Consider the following 19275-nt stretch of genomic DNA (forward strand, 5'->3'; position numbering starts at 1 on the left):
GCCCAGGCTCATAGGTCATCCTAGGGTCAAGATTTAACCTGGGGCTACGTTTAGGCCTCCTTGGATCTGGAAGATTAGAAAAGGACAGGCCTCGGCAGATGCGTGTGTTTACCAAAAGTCTGTGCTTTGGCTGGGAGCCACCTCCCTGGCGTGAAAAGGGGAAGTCCGTCCTTGGGGATACTGGGAAATGTAGTTTATTGAATGCCCTGGTGCGCTGTCTGCTCTCACTGCATTCTGGGTAATGTAGTCCTGGACAGATCTTCAGTTGGGCGTGGATGAAGGAATTTCGCTTCAAGGGCGGGATATCAGATCCATCACAATTGGTCAGATGAACTGTTTGTCAACCTATATTGGGACAATCTTTCTAGTGATTGGTGAGAGCGGAGGCGGGGTTAAGCATTATCAGCACCCCATTCGGAGTCGGTGTTGTCCATTTGGTGTCGTGAGGGGGTGGGGCGGATTTTCTAGGAAACACTCACTGATTGGCTGGATGTGCTGGAAATGCCGGAGGGTCAGCCCCCACCGTGCGGCGATTGGCTCACCCCTTAGCGGTGGGGGCGTCAGAGGCGGTGTCAGGGGAGGTGGCGGCTCCAGAGATGGCAGTGAGCGAGAGGAGGGGGCTCGCCCCCCGGACCCCCCTGGAGTGGGGGCAGGGGCTACTTCTGCTGCTGCTCTTGGGTGGCTGTTCTGGGCGCATCCACCGACTGGCGCTGACGGTGAGTCCCGCCGCGTGGCGGGCTCGGGAGGGGTGGCAGTTTTGTCCCAAAGAAGCCCCTGGTTTGGAGTGGTCTCGTCCTACCTCCCCCTCTTCTTACGCGGGATGGAGCGGTCCGGCGCCCCCCGCCGCCAGGCCCGTAGTGGTCTAGCCCGAGGAATCCCCTCAGTCTCTCTGGTGGCGCAGCCCGGCTGGCTGCGCTGGTCTGTGCCCCGCCCATTGGGGGGGTGGGTCTTCAGCTCCAAGGACCACCTCCCCCCTCCCCTTGTCCTCTAAATTCTTGGGATTGCTCTGGGGACGCAGGCATCCTTGGCGCCGCCCAGGGGAGTCCCTGGGTTTTCTAGGATGGGGTCCTCTGGGCAGTCACTGGGATCTTGGGGATTCAGTTGGAATCTACAAACCAGGAGGTCAGAGCTTGGCGCACGAAGATCTATAACTCTGCTTTTGGGCTGGTGTTCACCCGGTGCGGAGACTTGCAAAGGCCCCAGGCTTTCTGTTGCTGGACTCGCAGAACGGTGGCTGGATCTGGGGCTACCCTTCTACCTGGGATTCGTCTGGGGACATGGCCTCCAGGAAGGCCCTCTCAGCCTCTCCCATTACTCTCTGGACCTGTCCTAAATCTAGGGGTACCAGGAGGGGGCCGTGCCCTTAGGGGAACCTGGCGCCTGAGCCGTGGGGCGGAATTGGTGGAAAGAAGTCTGAGCTGCCTCTGCCTCCTTGGTCTCCGGTAGGGGGAGAAGCGAGCGCACATCCAGCTGAACAGCTTCGGCTTCTACGCCAATGGCTCCCTCGAGGTGAACCTGAGCGTCCTGCGTCTGGGCCTCCCGGAGACGGAAGAGAAGGCCCCGCTGGTGAGGGGCTTCGAGGATTTTGCTAGAAGAGAGTGAAGAGCACACGTTTCCGAGCCCCCAGTCCTCAGTTTGTAGCTCTGCCTCTCACCCGTGTGATCTTGGGCAAGTCCGCTGGCCCCTCTGAGGCTCCTCACCTGTAACCTGGGAATAACAAAATCTCCTGCAATGTGTGCTAGCCCTGAGCCTGGGTTGATGGAGGGAGGGCATTATTACGTCAACGTTTTAATTGGGTGGAAACAGGATGGGCTGGGTCCAGAGGACCAGCGACGGGTCTCCCTAGGGAAGTGACATCCGTGTAGAGAGATGGTTCGGAGTTAAGAGTGTGAGAAGTCAAGGGCAGGATGGTGTGCTGGAAAATTCCATGAGTGAATGTGGGACCTAGCACATAGGAAGGTGTTTAGTAAATTTGAGGCTGTATTTCTCTTGCTTCTCAAAGAGGTCCCTTGGCGAGGTCCCTGCGGAATCCCTCATTTCATGCCCCTTTCTTTCCACCTTCCAGGTGGGGTTCAGTCTGACTCGGGTCCGACCTGGCAGTGCTCGATCCTACTCAGTGAGTGCAGGGGGAGGTGTGGAGGGGGTGAGAGGGGCCTGGGATGTCTGTCCTTTACATCTGGAGCCCAGAGGCCCTTGTTCTCTCCCAGAGAGGGGAGCAAGAAGTGACCCTCCCTTGCAGGGTACACAGGGAAGAGGCAGGGTGGGGGTGGGCTATCGGGAGGCCATAACCAAGGCGCCCTCTTACCCACTCCCCAGACCCGGGACCCCCACGATTGTCCTCTCCAGAAAAACAGTAGCAACCTCCTGGTTCTCTTCCTCATTGACACCAAGGATCTGCGGTAAGTTGATGGTCCAGGGCCCCATCATTTGTGTTTCCCTGGGTGTGCTGCCCACATGCGCTGAGCAGGTGGGATCGGAAACCAGCTGAAAGAACTTATGTGAAAAGCCACTTGCTTTTCAATTTCTCCACCAGCCTTCTGATTACAGGAAGAGAGGGGCAGGGTACCCAAGAAGTGTTGGGGTCTTGGGGCAGAAGACACGGACACAGAGGAGTGTTGTGAGAATCCACAGCAGTCGTTCATGCTTGTTGAATGCTTCCTATGTTCCAGGCAGCATCCTGCAAGCTTTTACAGGTGTTAACTCAGCGATTCATCATACTATTATTATCCCCATTCTAAAGATGAGGAAACTGAGGCCCAGGAACTGGGATTTAGACCCAGGCAGCCTGGCACCAGAGTCCAATGGTACCATGTAGCATGTGTATAGACACATTTTTTTTTTAATGTTTTTATTTATTTCTAGGAGAGAGAGACAGTGCGAGCAGGGGAGGGTCAGAGAGAGAGGGAGTCACAGACTGAAACAGGCTCCAGGCTCTGAGCTGGCAGTCAGCACAGAGCCCGACGCGGGCCCGAACCCACGAACTGCGAGATCATGACCTAAGCGAAAGTCGGACGCTCAACCGACTAAGCCACCCAGGCGCCCCTGTATAGACACATTTTCATTTAAAATAATGCACTTAAGTAGAATTGAGTAAGCCACTCTCATGGGAAGTGACAGTCCCGGGTGCAGGCATCTCACAGGCGTGGCAGCCATCTTGACAGGCGACGGCCAGTGCTGGAATTGTGTGACCGCTGATTCAGCCTGACGCTGGCCCTCAGAAAGGAGATCCCACGGGCCCAAGGGCCCATTGAGTCCCTCTGTACAGGTGGTGTGCGTGACCCAAGCCTTCAGCCTCCTGGCCTCACTGTCACGGTCCCCACCCTCACCCCAGGGTCCAGGTGAGGAAGTATGGGGAGCAGAAGAAGCTGTTCATCTCTCCTGGGCTCCTCCCCGAAGCACCTTCTGAACCAGGGCCCCCAGCGCCAGTGCACACAGTCACCCCTAAAGTGGACAGTGGTGAGTGAGGCTGGCCATATGAGCGGGGAGAGGGGAGATGGCCAGGGCTGCTCTGGGCCGCCTCCCGTTTTTCTGCTGTCCATCTGTCCGTCCACCTCTAAACTCATGCCCTTGTCCCCTACAGGGACCACCCCTGCGCTCGACAAGGCCAAGGCAAAACCCATAGTGTCTCAGGAAGCCCAGCAGGTCCGGGGAAGGTCTTTTCAGGGGCATACAGGGACCCAGGCGGGGGGTCCCTGGTGCTCCATGCACCACTCTGTCCCCTCAGGGCCCCAGCGAGGACAAGGAACTGGTTCTGGGTCTTGGGCACCTCAACAACTCCTACAACTTCAGCGTGAGTGTCTGTGAGCACCTGCAGCCCCACCTCCCCCCAGAGTGGGGACTCCCAGGCTGAGGCCTCCACTCCCTCTGTCTGTCCCCCCTGTCCCCCAGTTCCACGTGGTGATCGGCTCCCAGGCTGAGGAAGGCCAGTACAGCCTCAATTTCCACAACTGTTACAACTCCAAGCCGGGCCAGGAGCGGCCGTTTGACATCACGGTGAGCAGATGCGAGGCGGCGGTGCCACAGCGTCCCTGAGGCCATGCTGTGGAATGCAAGGCCGATGTACCCATCTGGGAGATGGGAAGACCGAGGCACGGAGAGGGGGAGCCTGAGAGTGGAACAGCGAGACTCCTACTCACGGCTCTGCACATCCAGAGCTGGCATGAGCCATCCCCACCACCCACCACTGCCCCCTCCCCAGGTCATGATCCGGGAGAGGAACCCTGAGGGCTTCCTGTCAGCAGCGGAAATTCCCCTTTTCAAGCTGTATATGGTCATGTCTGCCTGCTTCCTGGCCGCTGGCATCTTCTGGGTGTCCATCCTCTGCAAGAACACGTAATGCCTGGGGGGCCCCTACCTCCTCTCTTCATACCCTCCCATCCCTGCCCCTAACTCATGCCCTCCACCCCTGTCTGTCCCTGACCACACCCCCATCCCCCACCACCAGGTACAACGTCTTCAAGATCCATTGGCTTATGGCAGCCCTGGCTTTCACCAAGAGCATCTCCCTCCTTTTCCACAGTGTGAGATCTTGGGCCCAGAACAGAAGGTGGTGGGCTGGGGTCTCGGTTCAGGAAGAAGCCCGTGCAGCCCACTCCCCAAATCTGTGCAGACCCTGGGCTTGGGAGTCCATTCGTCCCACTGTCCACATGTCCAGCCATTTTTGTACTGTGGCCACCAACTGTCCACCCAGCTCAGCTGCTTGCCTGTCCTTCTGTCCAGCTGTGACTGTCCACTGGCCCAGCTCTGACTCTCCCCTGGACTGATCATCCCACTATCTCATCACCCATCCACCCAGCTGTGATGTCCCCGCCTTTGTCACGGCCGTGACTGCCCATCTGTCATTCCCGCCATCCACCCCTATGTTGTCACGGCCATCTCTGAGTCCCCCTGCCACGTCCTGAGTGTAACTGTCAGCTCTGTCCACTTTCTGGCCACCATGCGACAGTGATCGTCCACATTCCTAAACCATCGCTAGCCTCACACTTGTCACTGTCCACCTACCCGTCCATCCGTCTGTCTGACTGTCCATGCATCCACCTCCAGATCAACTACTACTTCATCAACAGCCAGGGTCACCCCATCGAAGGCCTCGCCGTCATGCACTACATCACACACCTGTGAGTGCCCTTCTCTGCGGCAGGTTGAGGGGGTGGGCTGGGGAGGGGGGCCACCCCTCTTACCACACACGCTCCCCCCAGGCTGAAGGGTGCTCTCCTCTTCATCACCATCGCCTTGATCGGCTCTGGCTGGGCCTTCGTGAAGTATGTCCTGTCAGACAAGGAGAAGAAGATCTTTGGGATCGTGATTCCCCTGCAGGTGCACGGGAGGCCCCAGGCCGGTGGGTGGGGATGGGTGCAGGCACACCTGCGCCCTTGGGGCACATCTACCCAGCCCATGCTGCCGGCAGGTCCTGGCCAATGTGGCCTACATTGTCATTGAGTCCCGCGAGGAGGGTGCCAGCGACTACAGGCTTTGGAAGGAGACCCTCTTCCTGGTGGATCTCATCTGCTGTGGCGCCATTCTCTTCCCTGTGGTCTGGTGAGGGTCCCACGCGTGAGCCCTGCCGGAGGCTGAGACCCTGACCCCCCGCCAGCCACCACAAACATGGCCAGAGGTAGTGCTGACGGCTCCCTGTGTCCCCTGCCCCGTTCCAGGTCCATCCGGCACCTCCAGGACGCATCTGGCACTGATGGAAAGGGTGAGACCCCTGGTCCCGGGACCCTCTGGGCCCCCAGCCCCTGTCCCGCTCCAGGCCCCTCTTTCTGATGCCTGGATGGCCCTTCTCTCCCTGCCTTCCTGCCTCTCTACCTTCTCCCTGTCCTGCGCCCCCACCCCAAACAGCCCCCTCCAGGTTTCCTGCCCCTCGACCCCTCCCCAAGATGTTCTCTCTGCCCTCCGCACCACTCCCTCCTCCACCACCACTCCCCGGCCCGTCCAGTGGCCCCAGCCTCCTTCCCCTAACCCCACTCTCTGTGTACATCTCAGTGGCAGTGAACCTGGCCAAGCTGAAGCTCTTTCGGCATTACTACATCATGGTAGGAGCCCCGTTCTCACTAGGGGAAGGTTTTGGTTTTTGCGGAGGGGGGGGGGTGTTTCGTGTCTTTTTCTTGCAGGGGGGGGTCCAACCAACCCATTGGCATAAGCACTCTCACCCTTCCCTCTGCCATCAGCCATCACTCTGAGCCCCAACTCCCTGCCATCTGTCCCTGCCCCTGCAGGTCATCTGTTACGTCTATTTCACGAGGATCATCGCCATCCTGTTGCAGGTGGCCGTCCCCTTCCAGTGGCAGTGGCTGTACCAGGTGGACACGGGAGCCACAGGCAGGGGGGAGGGTGGGCCACACAGTGCCTGAGGGGGACAGGGGCTGTGCCTGACACTCCTCCTGCCCTCCACCCGCAGCTCTTGGTGGAAGGCTCCACTCTCGCCTTCTTCGTGCTCACTGGCTACAAGTTCCAGCCAGCAGGCGACAACCCATACCTGCAGCTGCCTCAGGAGGACGAGGAGGACATGCAAGCGGAGCAAGTGTGAGCGGGGCGGGGCCGGGGGCGGGGCCAGAGCCCGGGGGCGGGGCCAGAGCCCGGGGGCGGGGCCGGACAGCTCTAGGGTTGGATTTGATGGGCACGAGCGGGGGCGGGGCATAGTCCCCCTCAAGTCCTGAGCCACCTCTTTGTTATCTGCCTCTAGAATGACCGATTCTGGGTTCCGGGAAGGCCTGTCCAAAGTCAACAAAACAGCGAGCGGGCGGGAACTGTTGTGATCATCCCGGCATCTGGGGCATCTGGGACCGGCGCTCGCCTCCCGCCTGCTCCCACCCCTCCTCACATTCCTCACTCCCGCAGGCTCCCACAGCGCCAGGAGGGGGAGGAGGGGGAGGGCGCCTGGGGGCGTGCAGCGCCCAGCCCCCTGAGGCTTAAGCCTCAGAGCCCATTGAGAAGAGTGCTCCCCACTTCCCCCAAGTATTGGGCAATCCTGTCCCCACCCCGGAGCCATCTGCCACTTGCAGTTGCACAATAATGACCGATCTGTTTTTGCTAGCCTCGTTTCTTGCCTTTTTCTGGCTGTTGAGATCTAACACAGAGGTTTGCTTACAATTGAGAAACCTGTATTCATGGGCGGTGGGGGAGGTGGCAGTATCAGTCGCCCCCTCCACTCTCTGTAAATGTCAGTCGAGCAGCTGTACCCTTCCAGGCCCTGAGCTGGGTGCTGAGGACAGAGCAGTGACCAAGACCCACCCAGGCTCCACCCTCAAGGGGCTCACAGTTGGGGGTGGGGGGCTGGCAGGGACAAGGATGAGTCACCAGACGCTTCCCTCACAGGGCCGCGGCCCAGCCTGGGAAGTGGGGGGAAGTGAAGAGAGAAGTGGGAGAAGGACCCCAGGCCCAGGGGAGGGACGGCGTGTGCAGAGGCTGGAGGTGAGGAAAACATGCTGGTTGCTAGACACGCGAGGAGTGCGCACTGAGGTGTCAAGGAGTCCTGCCTCACGCCACCCAGTGGCTGCTGTGTGCCACACCCTCTTCTAGGCTTCCATTGACCCTGGAAGCCTGTTAAAAAACCTGTTGAGACACAGAGAGCCTAAGTAGCTTGCCCGAGGTCACACAGCTGAGGAGCTGCGAAACTCAGGACTCAAAACACTAGCAGTCTGGCCTCAGGGCTGCACTTTACCACCGACCGCTCTGCCCCTCCGCACCTAGACTCCCTCCGACCAATTCTTCCTAACTCCCCAAACCCACCTTGCCCTTTGTTGTGTGGGCCTGGGTACGAGGTATCACTTCTGTTTCCTAACATGCAAAATGAGGTTCTCATTAGGCCACTGAGATCACACATGAGATAATGGCATGAGCCTAACCTTTCGCGGGCTGCCCTGAACCTTCAGGAGTGACCTCAGGTTAGCAGAGCACCTGTGTCCCCACGTGGGCAGCTCCAGAGATGATGTTCTCTCCCCTCTCCCCAACCCACCTTTCAGGCAGAGTGCCTGTTACCAGACAGTTCTCAGCGGGGGGCACAGGCCTGGGATGATGGGGGGGAGGGGGTGTCAAGGCTTCCTGCAAACAGAAACAAGTATAACGGGGCCCAGATGAATAAATAGCCCAGCCAGACAAGGAAGTGAGAAGGCGTTGCAGACTGAGCAAGTTATGTGAGCAGGGCAGAGAAGCCCAGAATAGCCGGCCAGGCGCACTGCAGGGCTGGCTGGGGCCGAGAGGGCGGCGGGGAGGGTGGGGAACAGCTGGCAGAAGCCTAAAGACAACACTTGGACTTCACGCAAGTGCCTGTGGGAGCCAAGGAGAAGGCAAAGCAGGGAAGGACGTGACCGTAGGAGGTCGGTGCTGTACTCCCTGTGCGTGCAGAGGTGCACAGGATCACGGTTGTCCACAGATGTCCACATCCCCACCCCCAGAACCTGCGAGGATGTTACATGACACGGCAAAGGGCACTTTGCAGATGGGATTCAGCTAAAGCCCCTGAGATGGGAGGTGATCCTGGATGACCCATGTCACCACCAGGGACCGTAGGAGAGGGAGGCAGCAGGGTCCCAGTCAGACAAGGAGAGACACAAGGAAACAGGCAGGAGGGATGTGTGTGGGGCTGGAGAAAGCCCCCACCCCACCAGCCAAGGAGTGCAGGGGCCTCTAGGAGCCCAAAAAGGCAGGAAGTGGATTCCCAATTCCCTCCACTGGAACCTCCCTAAGGAACACAGCCCTGCCCCCACCTTGACTTCAGACTTCAGCCCTCCAGCCTGTAAGATAATACCTAGGTGTGATTTTAAGCCACCAGGTTTGTGGTCACTTCTTACAACAGCAGTCAGAGACTCCTACAGCTTAGGAGCATGAACCCTGGACCCCTGGCTGCCTGGGTTCAAATCCCAGCTCCTCCCACCTAGAGGATCTTGGGCAAGTGGCCAAAGCCCTCAGACTCTTGGTCTGTAAAATAGGGATGCCGAGGAAATGAGTTTCATGACATAGATAAAGTGCTACATCTGAGTCTTATGAAGACCAGCTCACCAGCGTGCATGCATGTATTCCACACCATAATTTTGTAGGGTCACAAAGGTGTGTTTTTACAAGTCCCCAGTTGCTGTAGAGTATATGGGCTGGAAGAAGTGACCTGCAGCAGGGAGACCATAGACCACAGGAGGGCAGAGAACAGACAGACAGACTGGGACGATGAATGCAGGGGAGAGGGAGGAAGATGGGGGGAACTGGCTTGGAGGCCTGGCAAGGCTGTCAATGAAGCAAGGTGACGGGGAGGAGCAGGAGTTGGAAACAAGAAACATACAGTCCATGTGCAGTGAGTGTGCACCGCGTGCGGGGCACCAACCGGAGCCTACTGCCTGCCCCAGGCCACTGGCTTCTCACCCCAACACTCAGAGGGACAGTAATGGCTGTGAATGTCCAGTCCGCCCCTGAAAACCCCAGGGTGGGAGCCCCGGTGCTCAGGCCTCTCCTGAGCTTGAGTCAGGGGTGCAGGGGGCTGAGGGAAGGAGCCATGAGGCAGATCAGATTCAACCAGGCCAAGTTTACCTTCCAGTTAATGAGTAATGAGCAGGGGGAGAGGGGAGGCCTGGGTTGCATGGTGGGGGAGGTGCCATGGCCATGGGTCCTGGAGGGAAATTCTCAGAAAGCAGTGTAGCAAGGACCCCATTCTGGCAGTTGGGGGCCAGGAGGGGACGGCAGTCCCTGTGCTCCCAGCCTGGCACCACCTCTGAAGGGTGAGGGTGGGGGGAGGGGGTGCAGCAGGGAAATCACTGCACTCAAGGGGGCATAAAGTGGGAGAGGGGTACCCGGGCTCCCCAGACCCAGAAATCACACCCACTTTCTTCCCATTCTTCTCTCCTTCCTCCAGCTGGGGTGACCAGACAAAACACAGGACCCCAGTTCAAATGAAATTGCAGGCACACAGCAAACCCTTTGTTGGGGTTAAGTGCCTCCCAGAGACCCCAGTTAGCCTCTCCCCAGGCAGCCTGGCTCTCCCGCCCTCCATACCTGGAGTGCCGGGCAGGGTGCGCCAGCTAACGGGAATCCCATCCTCCAGGCCTCCTCCTCCCTCTCCCCTGCTGGCTTATCTTGCCTGCCATCCTTCTACACACTTCTGGGCACAAATGCACATTCCCAAGGATGAAGCTTCCAAGAATCTCTTCCTTCTACCATCCCCACCTCTGCTTCTGCTTTCACCCCTCTGGTCACTTCCTGGAGGTCCATGCCAGAGCCCTTCCCAGACCTCCTCCACCATGAGCATGAACCTTCCCTCCAAGCCCAACGCTCTGAAGCATCTTGGGTCCTTTGTCAAAACAACAGGAGCTATCCTGGATCCCATTGTTCAGACGGATTAACTGAGGTCTAGGAAAGCCAGAACCAAGCCTCGCTGGGAGGCACAGGCCAGCAGGAATACCTTCCCAAGAGAGTGAAACAAGAAACCCTGAATGTTTAAAGCTCTAATGAAACCAGGAAAGGGGGTGGGGGAGGAAAGTGGAGTCAGGGAGCTTTGGGGGACCCTAGGAGGTACACCAACCCCTGCTTGAGAAGTCGAATCTCAGTTCTGGACAGTAAGCAGGTGCTTGCCGCCTCACTCCTTCCAAAGAAGGGGTGATGCAATCAAAGTAGACAGGGTCCAGGTTTGTTCTGTGTCTGCACACCTCCCCCACTCCAGGCATGCAGCCTAGGCCAGGAAAGGAGGCTGGTTTACAGGAAATCAGAGCCGGGTTGCCCGTTAACTCCTTCTTTGGAACCTTGGAAACCAGGCCTTTCAGAGATCGGGACACCCCCACCACATACCTGTTGCCTCCTGTGCCGTGGACTTTACAAACCCCCTCCCCCACTGCACAACTTGCTGGGAATCCAACAGACACACATCGAAATGACACTGAGGCAAAAATGCAAAGCTTTGCCAACATGCTGACAATGTGAGGCAGTGGGGAAATCCAGCAATTTCCTGCAAGGCCAGTAAGTATGTAATTCAGTACAATCAAGGAGGGAAAGACAGCAATATCTTGCAGGGTTACTAATGCAAGTAGCACTTGGTCCAGGGTCATGTCCTTTCACGGCGATGAGAGCTGTGAAGTGTGTGCTAATACAGCCTCATCTGACCTGGGGAAACTGAGGTGCAGAGTGGTTATTAATCAAGTGCCCAAAGTATACCACTAATAAGTTCAGAGCTGGAAAGTGACGCAGGCTCAAGACTACTCACTGGAGAGGGCATGGCTTGTAACCAGGGAAGTCTGTCCATTGGGAAGAGGCCGGTTACTTGCACACAATGTAACAGGAGGAAGCTGCCTCTAAGAACAAGGAAGCTCTCTGGGCACTGATAATAAAGGATCTGGAAGGGATATGGTTTATGAAAAAAGCAGGGTGTGACCCAGGAAGACCAGGAAGAAGAGCATGCAGAAAATGCTGGTAATTTGTTTTTAAAACTTGCAAACATTTAACAATGCATACCTGTGAAAGGAAACAAGGGATTTGGTGGCACTGCGGCATGTGAGACCAGAGTGGCTGGCAGCAGGAAGAGGAGGCAAATTGCCTTTTCCCTGTACATCTACTTGGGCCCTTTAGGTGTTGAACCCTATGACTATCTTAGCTATTCATACAAAAAATTAAACACGATTTATAATAATAATATTTAATACTGGTAATAATATTCTAATGTGGATGTAAGACAGAAAAAAAGCGAGCAATGGGAACTTGCCTCACGGATGAGGAAAGCTTTTATTTTTTTTTAACCATTCTAGTCTCGCAGGCATCTTGACAAGGGTACATGAAGGGATCTCCAGGTTCCACTTGTATTAAAACACATGATCACAGGGAGAGTGAACTTCAACACATACTTCAAAGCCCAGCTGAAATGTCCACTCCTCTCAGAAGTCTTTCCTGACACTCAACAAAGCAGAGTTCTTCACTGGGAAGACACAGCATGGGGACTGGAGTGTCTGGGCTGCCTCTGTCCCCCAGCCTGACCACAGCATGGAAGAGGGGCTCTACCTACCAACATTGAGATGGGCCGCTCAGAAGGGATTGGTTAAACAATGTAAGGACAAAACCAGACTGGGAAACAGGCACAACTATCTAGGATGGGGAGATCTCTGGCCCTCAGTGTTCCTACACCACTAAGTATGTATAACAGGGAAAGGTCTTTGTTCACCAACTGACCTTGACCCTGAGGAGACCATGGCAGGGGGAAGGTGTGTCCATGCTGCTGGAGGGCATGCCCTCAAGTTAGTTACCTCAGGACACACTGGCCCCAGGAATTGAAAAACTTGGGAAATGGTATTGAGAAATCTGGGGCAGCTCCAGGAGGGGGAGGCCACGGAGCTGTGGGCGGGGCTGAGGCCGGAGGCGGGGAGGCGGGAGCCAGATAAAAGACAGCATCCAACAGCCTCTGCTCATTCCCTCCCAATCCTCTCCCTCACTCCTCTGTCCCTCCACCTTCCCTGCACCATGGGGCCCGCCTCAGGCCCCAGCCTGCTGCTGCTGCTCACCAGCCTGCCCCTGGCACTGGGGGACCCCATGTGAGTGGTCATGCCCCTTCCCCAAACCAGGCTACTTGTGAGGTGGGAGTGGCATTTATGGGTTCAGGTCCCAGTAGAATCCAGGGTGCACATGGGTCTGTGGAGGCAGGGGTCAGCGGGTTGGGATGTGAATCCATTCCGGCTGCCTGTGAGCTCGTGGTTTCATGGGTTGGGTGTTTGTGGCATTCGGGGTAGTGACAGGAGGCGGATGTTTCTAGAACCAGGGGTCTGGAGGTTTGGGTGCATATGGTGTGTTCAGTGATTCTGTGCCTGTGGTGATTTGGAGGGCTCGTAATCTGACTTCACAGGATTTGGGAGCTCCGTGATGTGTGGGTGAGGGTGGGACCCTGGGTCCCTAGGAGGGCAGCTCCATCCTGCGCTCCACTGGCTCCTGCAGGTTCTCCATGATCACCCCCAATGTCCTGCGGCTGGAGAGTGAGGAGAAGGTACTGCTGGAGGCCCATGACCTGGACAATAACATTGCAGTCACGGTCAGCGTCTACGACTTTCCGGCCAAGAAGCAAGTGCTGTTCAGTGAGAACACTGCTCTGACCAGAGACAAAGACCACTTGAGCACAGTCAGCATCAAGGTGGGTGCACCTGCTGATGTCCCTCCCCTCTCTGTGACTCCTCCTTCAATTACCCCCCCATCCTGAGCTTTGACCCCTCTCCCGCCTGAAGTCCTCTAAGCTCCCGTCTGATTCCCCTTCTCATCCCCCCTCTGATCCCTACCCGCCTCTTGCCCTTACTCCCCCCCTAGCACCTCTCTGCCCCCACCTGGGCACACGAGGGAGACCCCCAGGGAGGGACGGGCGCTCCTGGCAGGAGGGGCAGGCAGGAGGGGACCCACCAAAAGGCTGGGGCTGAATGTGGGCAAAGGGTCCGAGTTGGCATCTCAACGATTCTCTGGGCCATGCCTAGATCCCGGCCAGCAAGGAATTAACATCAGGGAAGGGGAAAAAATTCGTGACTGTCCAGGCGGACTTCGGGGGCACTGTGGTGGAGAACAATGTACTGGTCAGCTTTCAAAGTGGGTACCTCTTCATCCAGACGGACAAGCCCATCTACACCCCAGGCTCCACAGGTGAGGGGCTGGGCGGTGGCTGGAGAGGGCCGGACAGACTGGGGGGGAGGGGCGCAGGTCCTCACTCACCCCCTCTTTCCTTCCCCCCATCTTCTAGTCTACTACCGGATCTTCACCGTCAACAATGACCTACTGCCCGTGGGCCGGACCGTTATCGTCACCATCCAGGTACCAGCCAGCCGGGGCCCCAGACATGCCCCGAGCGGAGACTCGGGGAGAGACAAAGAGATAGAGAGAGACAGAGAAAGAGACTCCAGAAAAGGCAGGACTGCAGAGGCCTAAAGGCACAGAAATGTGTAGAGTCACGGACACAGAAAGAGCCCTGGACACAAGGCAGAGATGCAGGGATACCGGTGCAGTGAGGCTTCTGCTGGTGGATTCTGGCTCCGGACAAACCTCTGGGGACGGTGTGACTCTGGACAGGTCACTCTTCTTCCTGGGCCTCAGTTTTCTCAGCTGAAGATTGGGATAACAGATAAAAACACTATGTAGTACACTCTACTGCCGCCAGGGGGCAGGCTCGAGCAGGTCCCACCCTCCTCCACCCAGAGCTCTCCAGGAGTTCCCACCTCCTTGGGGTAAAAGCCTAAGTCTACCTGGCAGTCCCCAAGGCCCTGTAGGATTTACCCTGTCCCCACTCGCTTGCTCTGCTCCTGCCACATGGGTCTTATTACTGCACCTCCAGCTGCCATTCACGGCCTGCTCCTGGACCTTTACACAGGCTGGTCCCCCCTACTGCGAAAACTCTCTTCCTCCAAATAACCACACAGCTTGCCCCATCACGTCCCTCAAGTCTTTGCTCAAATGCCACCAATGGCCCAATTTCACAGAGAGGCCTCTCTGAGCAACTCCTCCCCCCCCCCCCAAAGATTCCACTCTCTTCTCTTCCTGTCATCTCCTTTAGGCATCCTATAAATTGGATTTGTTCATTTGCTAACCACCCCCCCAGACCTCCACAGAACCTAAATTCCATACAGGATGGGTGCTTGGCATATAGTAAGTTCATTAAAATTTACTAGGAGAGGGAGGAAAGGGGGGAGGGAGAATGGAAGGAGGAAGTGAAGGACCGAGGGAAGAGGTAGGCGGTTTTGGAGGTCATCACTGGTGTTTCCTGAGATCACGCGAAGGCAACAGGGCCCAGGTTCTGGCAACAGTGAGCTGACTCTGGGGATCAGTGGGATTTGTGGGGAACAGAGAACACACATCTAAAGGTACAGCCTCTGCCCAGTTCCAGCCAAATGTCGTTATGTGCCACCAGGAACCCGTATGCACAGTTACCCCAACTTCCAAGAGCCGCCAGAGCCAGATTTTTACATGATGTCTCCTGATGTTTAATTATTGGCAACAAATGAAATCCTCAGTATTAGGTTGAACCACATGAAATTGCTATTCTTGTAGGTCAAGAAGTCGAAGGTAAGCAATGCTGTGTGGCTCAGCGCCCATACAATGCTTACCACTGGGTCCTGCACAAAGTAGGTGATAAATGCTAGTCACTGTCAGCATTCAGACAGCCATTGATGATAGTGAGCCCCGGCTGACATGAACCATGTCCCAAATCAGTGAGGTCGGGGCTATAGTTCTCTCCTGTTTCTAGATGGGCACACGGAGCACAGAAATGTCCAGTAACTTGCCCAAGGTATCAAAGCCGGTAAAAGGCAGTGTGGACATGTGAACCCAGGCTGACTGACTCAAGTCCATGTTCATAACCACTGCCCCGGTAGTCGTGACACAGAGTGTCCAGACACAGAGAGGAGGAAGAGAGCCTGGGGGCTAAGCCANGTAGTCGTGACACAGAGTGTCCAGACACAGAGAGGAGGAAGAGAGCCTGGGGGCTAAGCCAGCTCTCTGAAGAGACACACCCTCCCTGTCTCCACAGACTCCTGACAATATTACCATCAAGCAGGACTCCCTGTATTCTCAGAACCAGGTTGGCATCCTGTCCCAGTCTTGGAGCATCCCGGAGCTGGTCAAGTATGTCAGGCCCTCCTAGAGGGGGTTCGCTATGCCAAGGGAGGGTGTGGGGCAGCCGGGTCTGGCTGGCTCACTCCCCTGCCTTCCCCACAGTACAGGGCAGTGGAAGATACAAGCCCACTATGAAGATGCCCCACAGCAGGTCTTCTCTACTGAGTTCGAGGTGAAGGAGTACGGTAAGAGGAGGAAGGAGCCAGGGTGGGGGGTCCCCCAGTCACAGGCCCAGTGCTGACACCCTACAGGTGCCATCTCGTCCCCCAGTGCTGCCCAGTTTTGAGGTCCAAGTGGAGCCTACAGAGAAATTCTACTACATTGATGACCCACAGGGCCTGGAGGTCACCATCACAGCCAGGTGAGGGCTAGATGCTAGCCAGGGAGCTAGGGGTGGAGCCAGGTAGGGGCCAGGTGAGGGACCCTGGGTGGGGTGCGGCCAGCTGTGGGACCAGCTGAGGGCTGAGTGGGCCAGGAAAGCACCTGAGACTCTCTTGCCTCTCAGGTTCTTGTACGGGAAGAATGTGGATGGAATAGCCTTCGTCATCTTTGGGGTCCAGGATGGTGACCAGAGGATTTCGCTGCCCCAGTCCCTCACCCGTGTTCAGGTGCTCTGCCCGCCCCCTCCCCCCAGCCTCCTCCACTTTGGACTTGCCCCTCCCTCACCGGATCCCCTCCCCTTCTCTGAGCCTCCTTTCCTCCCCCAGATCAATGACGGCACTGGGGATGCCAGGCTGGAACGAAAGGTTCTGCTGGCCGGGGTAGAACCCTCCAGAGCAGATGCCCTGGTGGGGAAGTCGTTGTACGTGTCCGTCACTGTTATCTTGCACTCAGGTGAGGCCCTGTCTGAGGAAAGAGACCCAAATGAGGGGGGAGGCCCAGTCTGAGGGCAGAGGCCCAGAATGGAGGTGGATTGCAGTGTGACAGGGGAGAACCAGTCTGAGGGCAGAGGCCAAGTGTAAGAGAGGAAGCCCAGGTGGAAGTGATACCCAGTTGGACAAAGGAGACCCATTCTGGGCGTGGGTGGGGGAGATCCAGAATGAAACTGGGATCTAGTCTGAGGAGGGAGACCGAGATTGAAGGTACCAGACAGTCTGACAGACGAGGCACAGTCTGATGGGGGTGGCCAGTTATGAACTTGGGATCCAGTCTGACCAAGGAGGCCAAGTCTGATGGGGAAGGCCCAGAATGAAGGTTCCAGCCAGTCTGACAGAGGAGGCCCAGTTGAGTAGGGAGGTCCAAAATGAAATTGGGATGGAGTCTGACAGAGGAGGCCCCATCTGAGGCATGAGACCCAGACTGAAGGTGCCAGCCAGTGTGATGGACAAAGCACAGTCTGATGGGGGAGGCCATGTAGGAGTGTGGGATCCAGTCTGATAGAGGAGGCCAAATCTGGGGCGGGCAGGAGGTCAGAATGAAGGTGGGATGCAGTCTGACAGCGGGGGTCCAGTCTGAGCAAAGGAAGTCCCATAAGAAGGCGGGAGTCAGTCTGACAGAGGAGGCCAAGTCTGATGGGGAAAGGCCCAGAATGAAGGTTCCAGCCAGTCTGACAGAGGAGGCCCAGTCTGAGGGGGGAGGCCCAAAATGAAATTGGGATCCAGTCTGATAGAGGAGTCGCAGTCTGAGGAGGGGAGGCCAGAACGAAGGTGGAATCCAGTCTGATAGCGGAGGTACAGTCTGAGCAGGGAGGCCCAGTATGATGGTGGGGATCCAGTCTGATAGAGGAGGCCAGTCTGATGCAGGAGGCCCCGTCTAAGGTGTGGTCCAACTGGAGGGGTGGCCCAGGAACCTGTCCTCATGGCTGGCCCCCTCAGGCAGCGACATGGTGGAGGCAGAGCGCAGCGGGATCCCCATCGTGACCTCCCCCTACCAGATCCACTTCACCAAGACGTCCAAGTTCTTCAAACCAGGCATGCCCTTTGACCTCATGGTGAGACCCGGGATGGGGCTGCACCCTCCACCCTGCTCCTGAGCACCGGCCACGCCTCTGGGTCCACCTGAACCCTCTCCACCTGCCCCTGCACTGCATCCACAGGTGTTCGTGACCAACCCCGATGGCTCCCCAGCACGTAACGTCCCCGTGGAGACCCAGGACTCCAGTGCACGCTCCTTGACCCAGGCTGATGGCGTGGCCAAGCTGATCATCAACACACCCAACAAACCAGTGTCCCTGCCCGTCACCGTGAGTCCTTGCCCCCCTCTGGCCCCACGCCTGTGAGATAGGGGACTGTATTGCAGGCAGGGACTCTGTCGTCTGCCACAGTCATCCTGCCCTGTGAGGAATGGGGTCCTTTTATTTGCATCAGGGGATCTTGCCATTCACACAGACATGTTTTCATCTGCATAGAGGGGTTCTCCTCTGCACAGGGGTCTGGCCATCTGCATAGCTATCTTCTAAGGATCCAGTGATTGCATGCGATCCGACCACCTGGATATTCCAAAACAACCTCCCCGTCCTCAGACCCTTAACTTAATCCCGCTTGCAGAGTCCCTCTGGCCACAGAAGGTCTCAGGGATTAGGACATGGACACGTTTGGGCGGCCGGCACTCATCCCCCTTTCCTCGCCCAGGTGAGCACTAAGAAGGAAGGCATCCCAGAGTCACGACAGGCCACCAGGACTATGACCGCCCAGCCCTACAGAACCATGGGCAGCTGCAGTAACTATCTCCACCTGTCGGTGCCTCGCATGGAGCTCAAGCCAGGGGAAGATCTCAACGTCAACATCCACCTGCGAATTGACCCCACCACCACCCAGAAGAAAGATCCTTACTACTACACCTACCTGGTCCGTGCCCTCTAGGGTCCCAGGCCCGTCCTCCTCCTTCTGCAGCACCCCCGCCCAGGGTCATCCCATCCCCCCTCACCTTGCTGATTCCTCCTTACGCCAACCTGTCTCCCCCAGATCATGAACAAAGGGAAGCTGTTGAAGGTTGGCCGACAGAAGCGTGAGCTTGGCCAGGATGTGATCGCACTGCCCCTGATCATCACTGCAGACTTCATTCCTTCCTTCCGCCTGCTGGTTTATTACACCTGCGTTAACAGCAAAGGCCAGAGGGAGGTGGTGGCCGATTCCGTGTGGGTGGATGTCAAGGACTCCTGTGTGGGCAAGGTAAGCTTCTGGAGCCTTCCTCTGCACCCACCTTGGGACTCCCCGCCTGGCCAGGGCTGGCTCCGTCTCTGCCTCTCTCCGCCTTCTGGGTGGGCTCCCCAGCCGAGCTGCGCCTTCTCCTTTTCCAGCTCCTTGTCTCCCCACCTCTGTTTCAGCCTCAGTACCTCCCTCTCCCCTGGCCTTTCTGCCTTCAGTCTGTCTGTCTCCACCTTCCTCCCCTTCCTGGCCAGCGCAGCACACATGCCCTCCCCTGACTGCTGATGGAGATCGGGCCTGGCAGGACTGACTCCTCACTCCTGCCCCTGTGCCCACCCCCCCCCAACAGCTGGTGGTGAAAGGCGGCAGGAAGGAAGAGAGGGTGCACCTACCTGGGCAGCAGATGACCCTCAACATCGAGGGTGACCAGGGGGCCCGAGTGGGGCTCGTGGCGGTGGACAAGGGGGTGTACGTGCTGAACAAGAAGAACAGGTTAACTCAGAGCAAGGTGAGCCCTTGCCGCTGTGGTTTGTGGGAAGGGGGCGGAGGCAAAGGGGTGAGGCTCCGAAGGGCACTGGAGGTGGGGTCAGGCTTGGGCTGAAAGGAGGTCTGGGGGACACAGACGTGGGGCCGAAGTGAAGGCTGC

The 19275-nt window shown here is 57.3% G+C and overlaps 2 protein-coding genes across 3 annotated transcripts in view; both read left to right on the forward strand.

Moving 5' to 3' along the window:
• The first annotated feature begins 196 nt into the window (after window positions 1-196).
• GPR108 (G protein-coupled receptor 108) lies at window positions 197-7035 on the forward strand. 2 transcript variants are annotated; one of them, XM_039225029.1, is made up of 18 exons: window positions 197-716; window positions 1447-1566; window positions 2066-2116; window positions 2317-2399; window positions 3332-3456; window positions 3581-3642; window positions 3725-3790; window positions 3889-3993; window positions 4199-4332; window positions 4445-4520; window positions 5044-5117; window positions 5199-5316; window positions 5408-5538; window positions 5655-5698; window positions 5986-6035; window positions 6219-6302; window positions 6401-6525; window positions 6686-7035. In XM_039225029.1, exons 1-18 carry the CDS (start codon window positions 597-599, stop codon window positions 6756-6758), a joined length of 1641 nt encoding a protein of 546 aa, XP_039080960.1. In that variant the 5' UTR covers window positions 197-596; the 3' UTR covers window positions 6759-7035. The 2 variants fall into 2 exon arrangements, with proteins under 2 accessions (XP_039080960.1, XP_039080961.1); XM_039225030.1 differs by lacking the exons at window positions 197-716; window positions 1447-1566 and adding an exon at window positions 1835-1959.
• A 5357-nt stretch (window positions 7036-12392) lies between these two features.
• Window positions 12393-19275, forward strand: part of LOC120226861 (complement C3-like) — a 38164-nt gene continuing 31281 nt past the window's right edge. Inside the window, exons 1-14 of the mRNA XM_039225028.1 lie at window positions 12393-12497; window positions 12895-13087; window positions 13419-13581; window positions 13679-13749; window positions 15458-15552; window positions 15646-15728; window positions 15814-15904; window positions 16049-16151; window positions 16251-16377; window positions 17358-17473; window positions 17579-17725; window positions 18114-18329; window positions 18447-18653; window positions 18979-19137. Coding sequence (XP_039080959.1) covers window positions 12427-12497; window positions 12895-13087; window positions 13419-13581; window positions 13679-13749; window positions 15458-15552; window positions 15646-15728; window positions 15814-15904; window positions 16049-16151; window positions 16251-16377; window positions 17358-17473; window positions 17579-17725; window positions 18114-18329; window positions 18447-18653; window positions 18979-19137 — 1842 coding nt within the window. The 5' untranslated portion in view covers window positions 12393-12426. The remainder of the gene's footprint in view (window positions 12498-12894; window positions 13088-13418; window positions 13582-13678; window positions 13750-15457; window positions 15553-15645; window positions 15729-15813; window positions 15905-16048; window positions 16152-16250; window positions 16378-17357; window positions 17474-17578; window positions 17726-18113; window positions 18330-18446; window positions 18654-18978; window positions 19138-19275) is intronic.

Source organism: Hyaena hyaena, unplaced genomic scaffold (assembly GCF_003009895.1).
Source record: "Hyaena hyaena isolate Hyena2069 unplaced genomic scaffold, ASM300989v1 scaffold_1867, whole genome shotgun sequence".
NCBI lineage: Eukaryota > Metazoa > Chordata > Mammalia > Carnivora > Hyaenidae > Hyaena > Hyaena hyaena.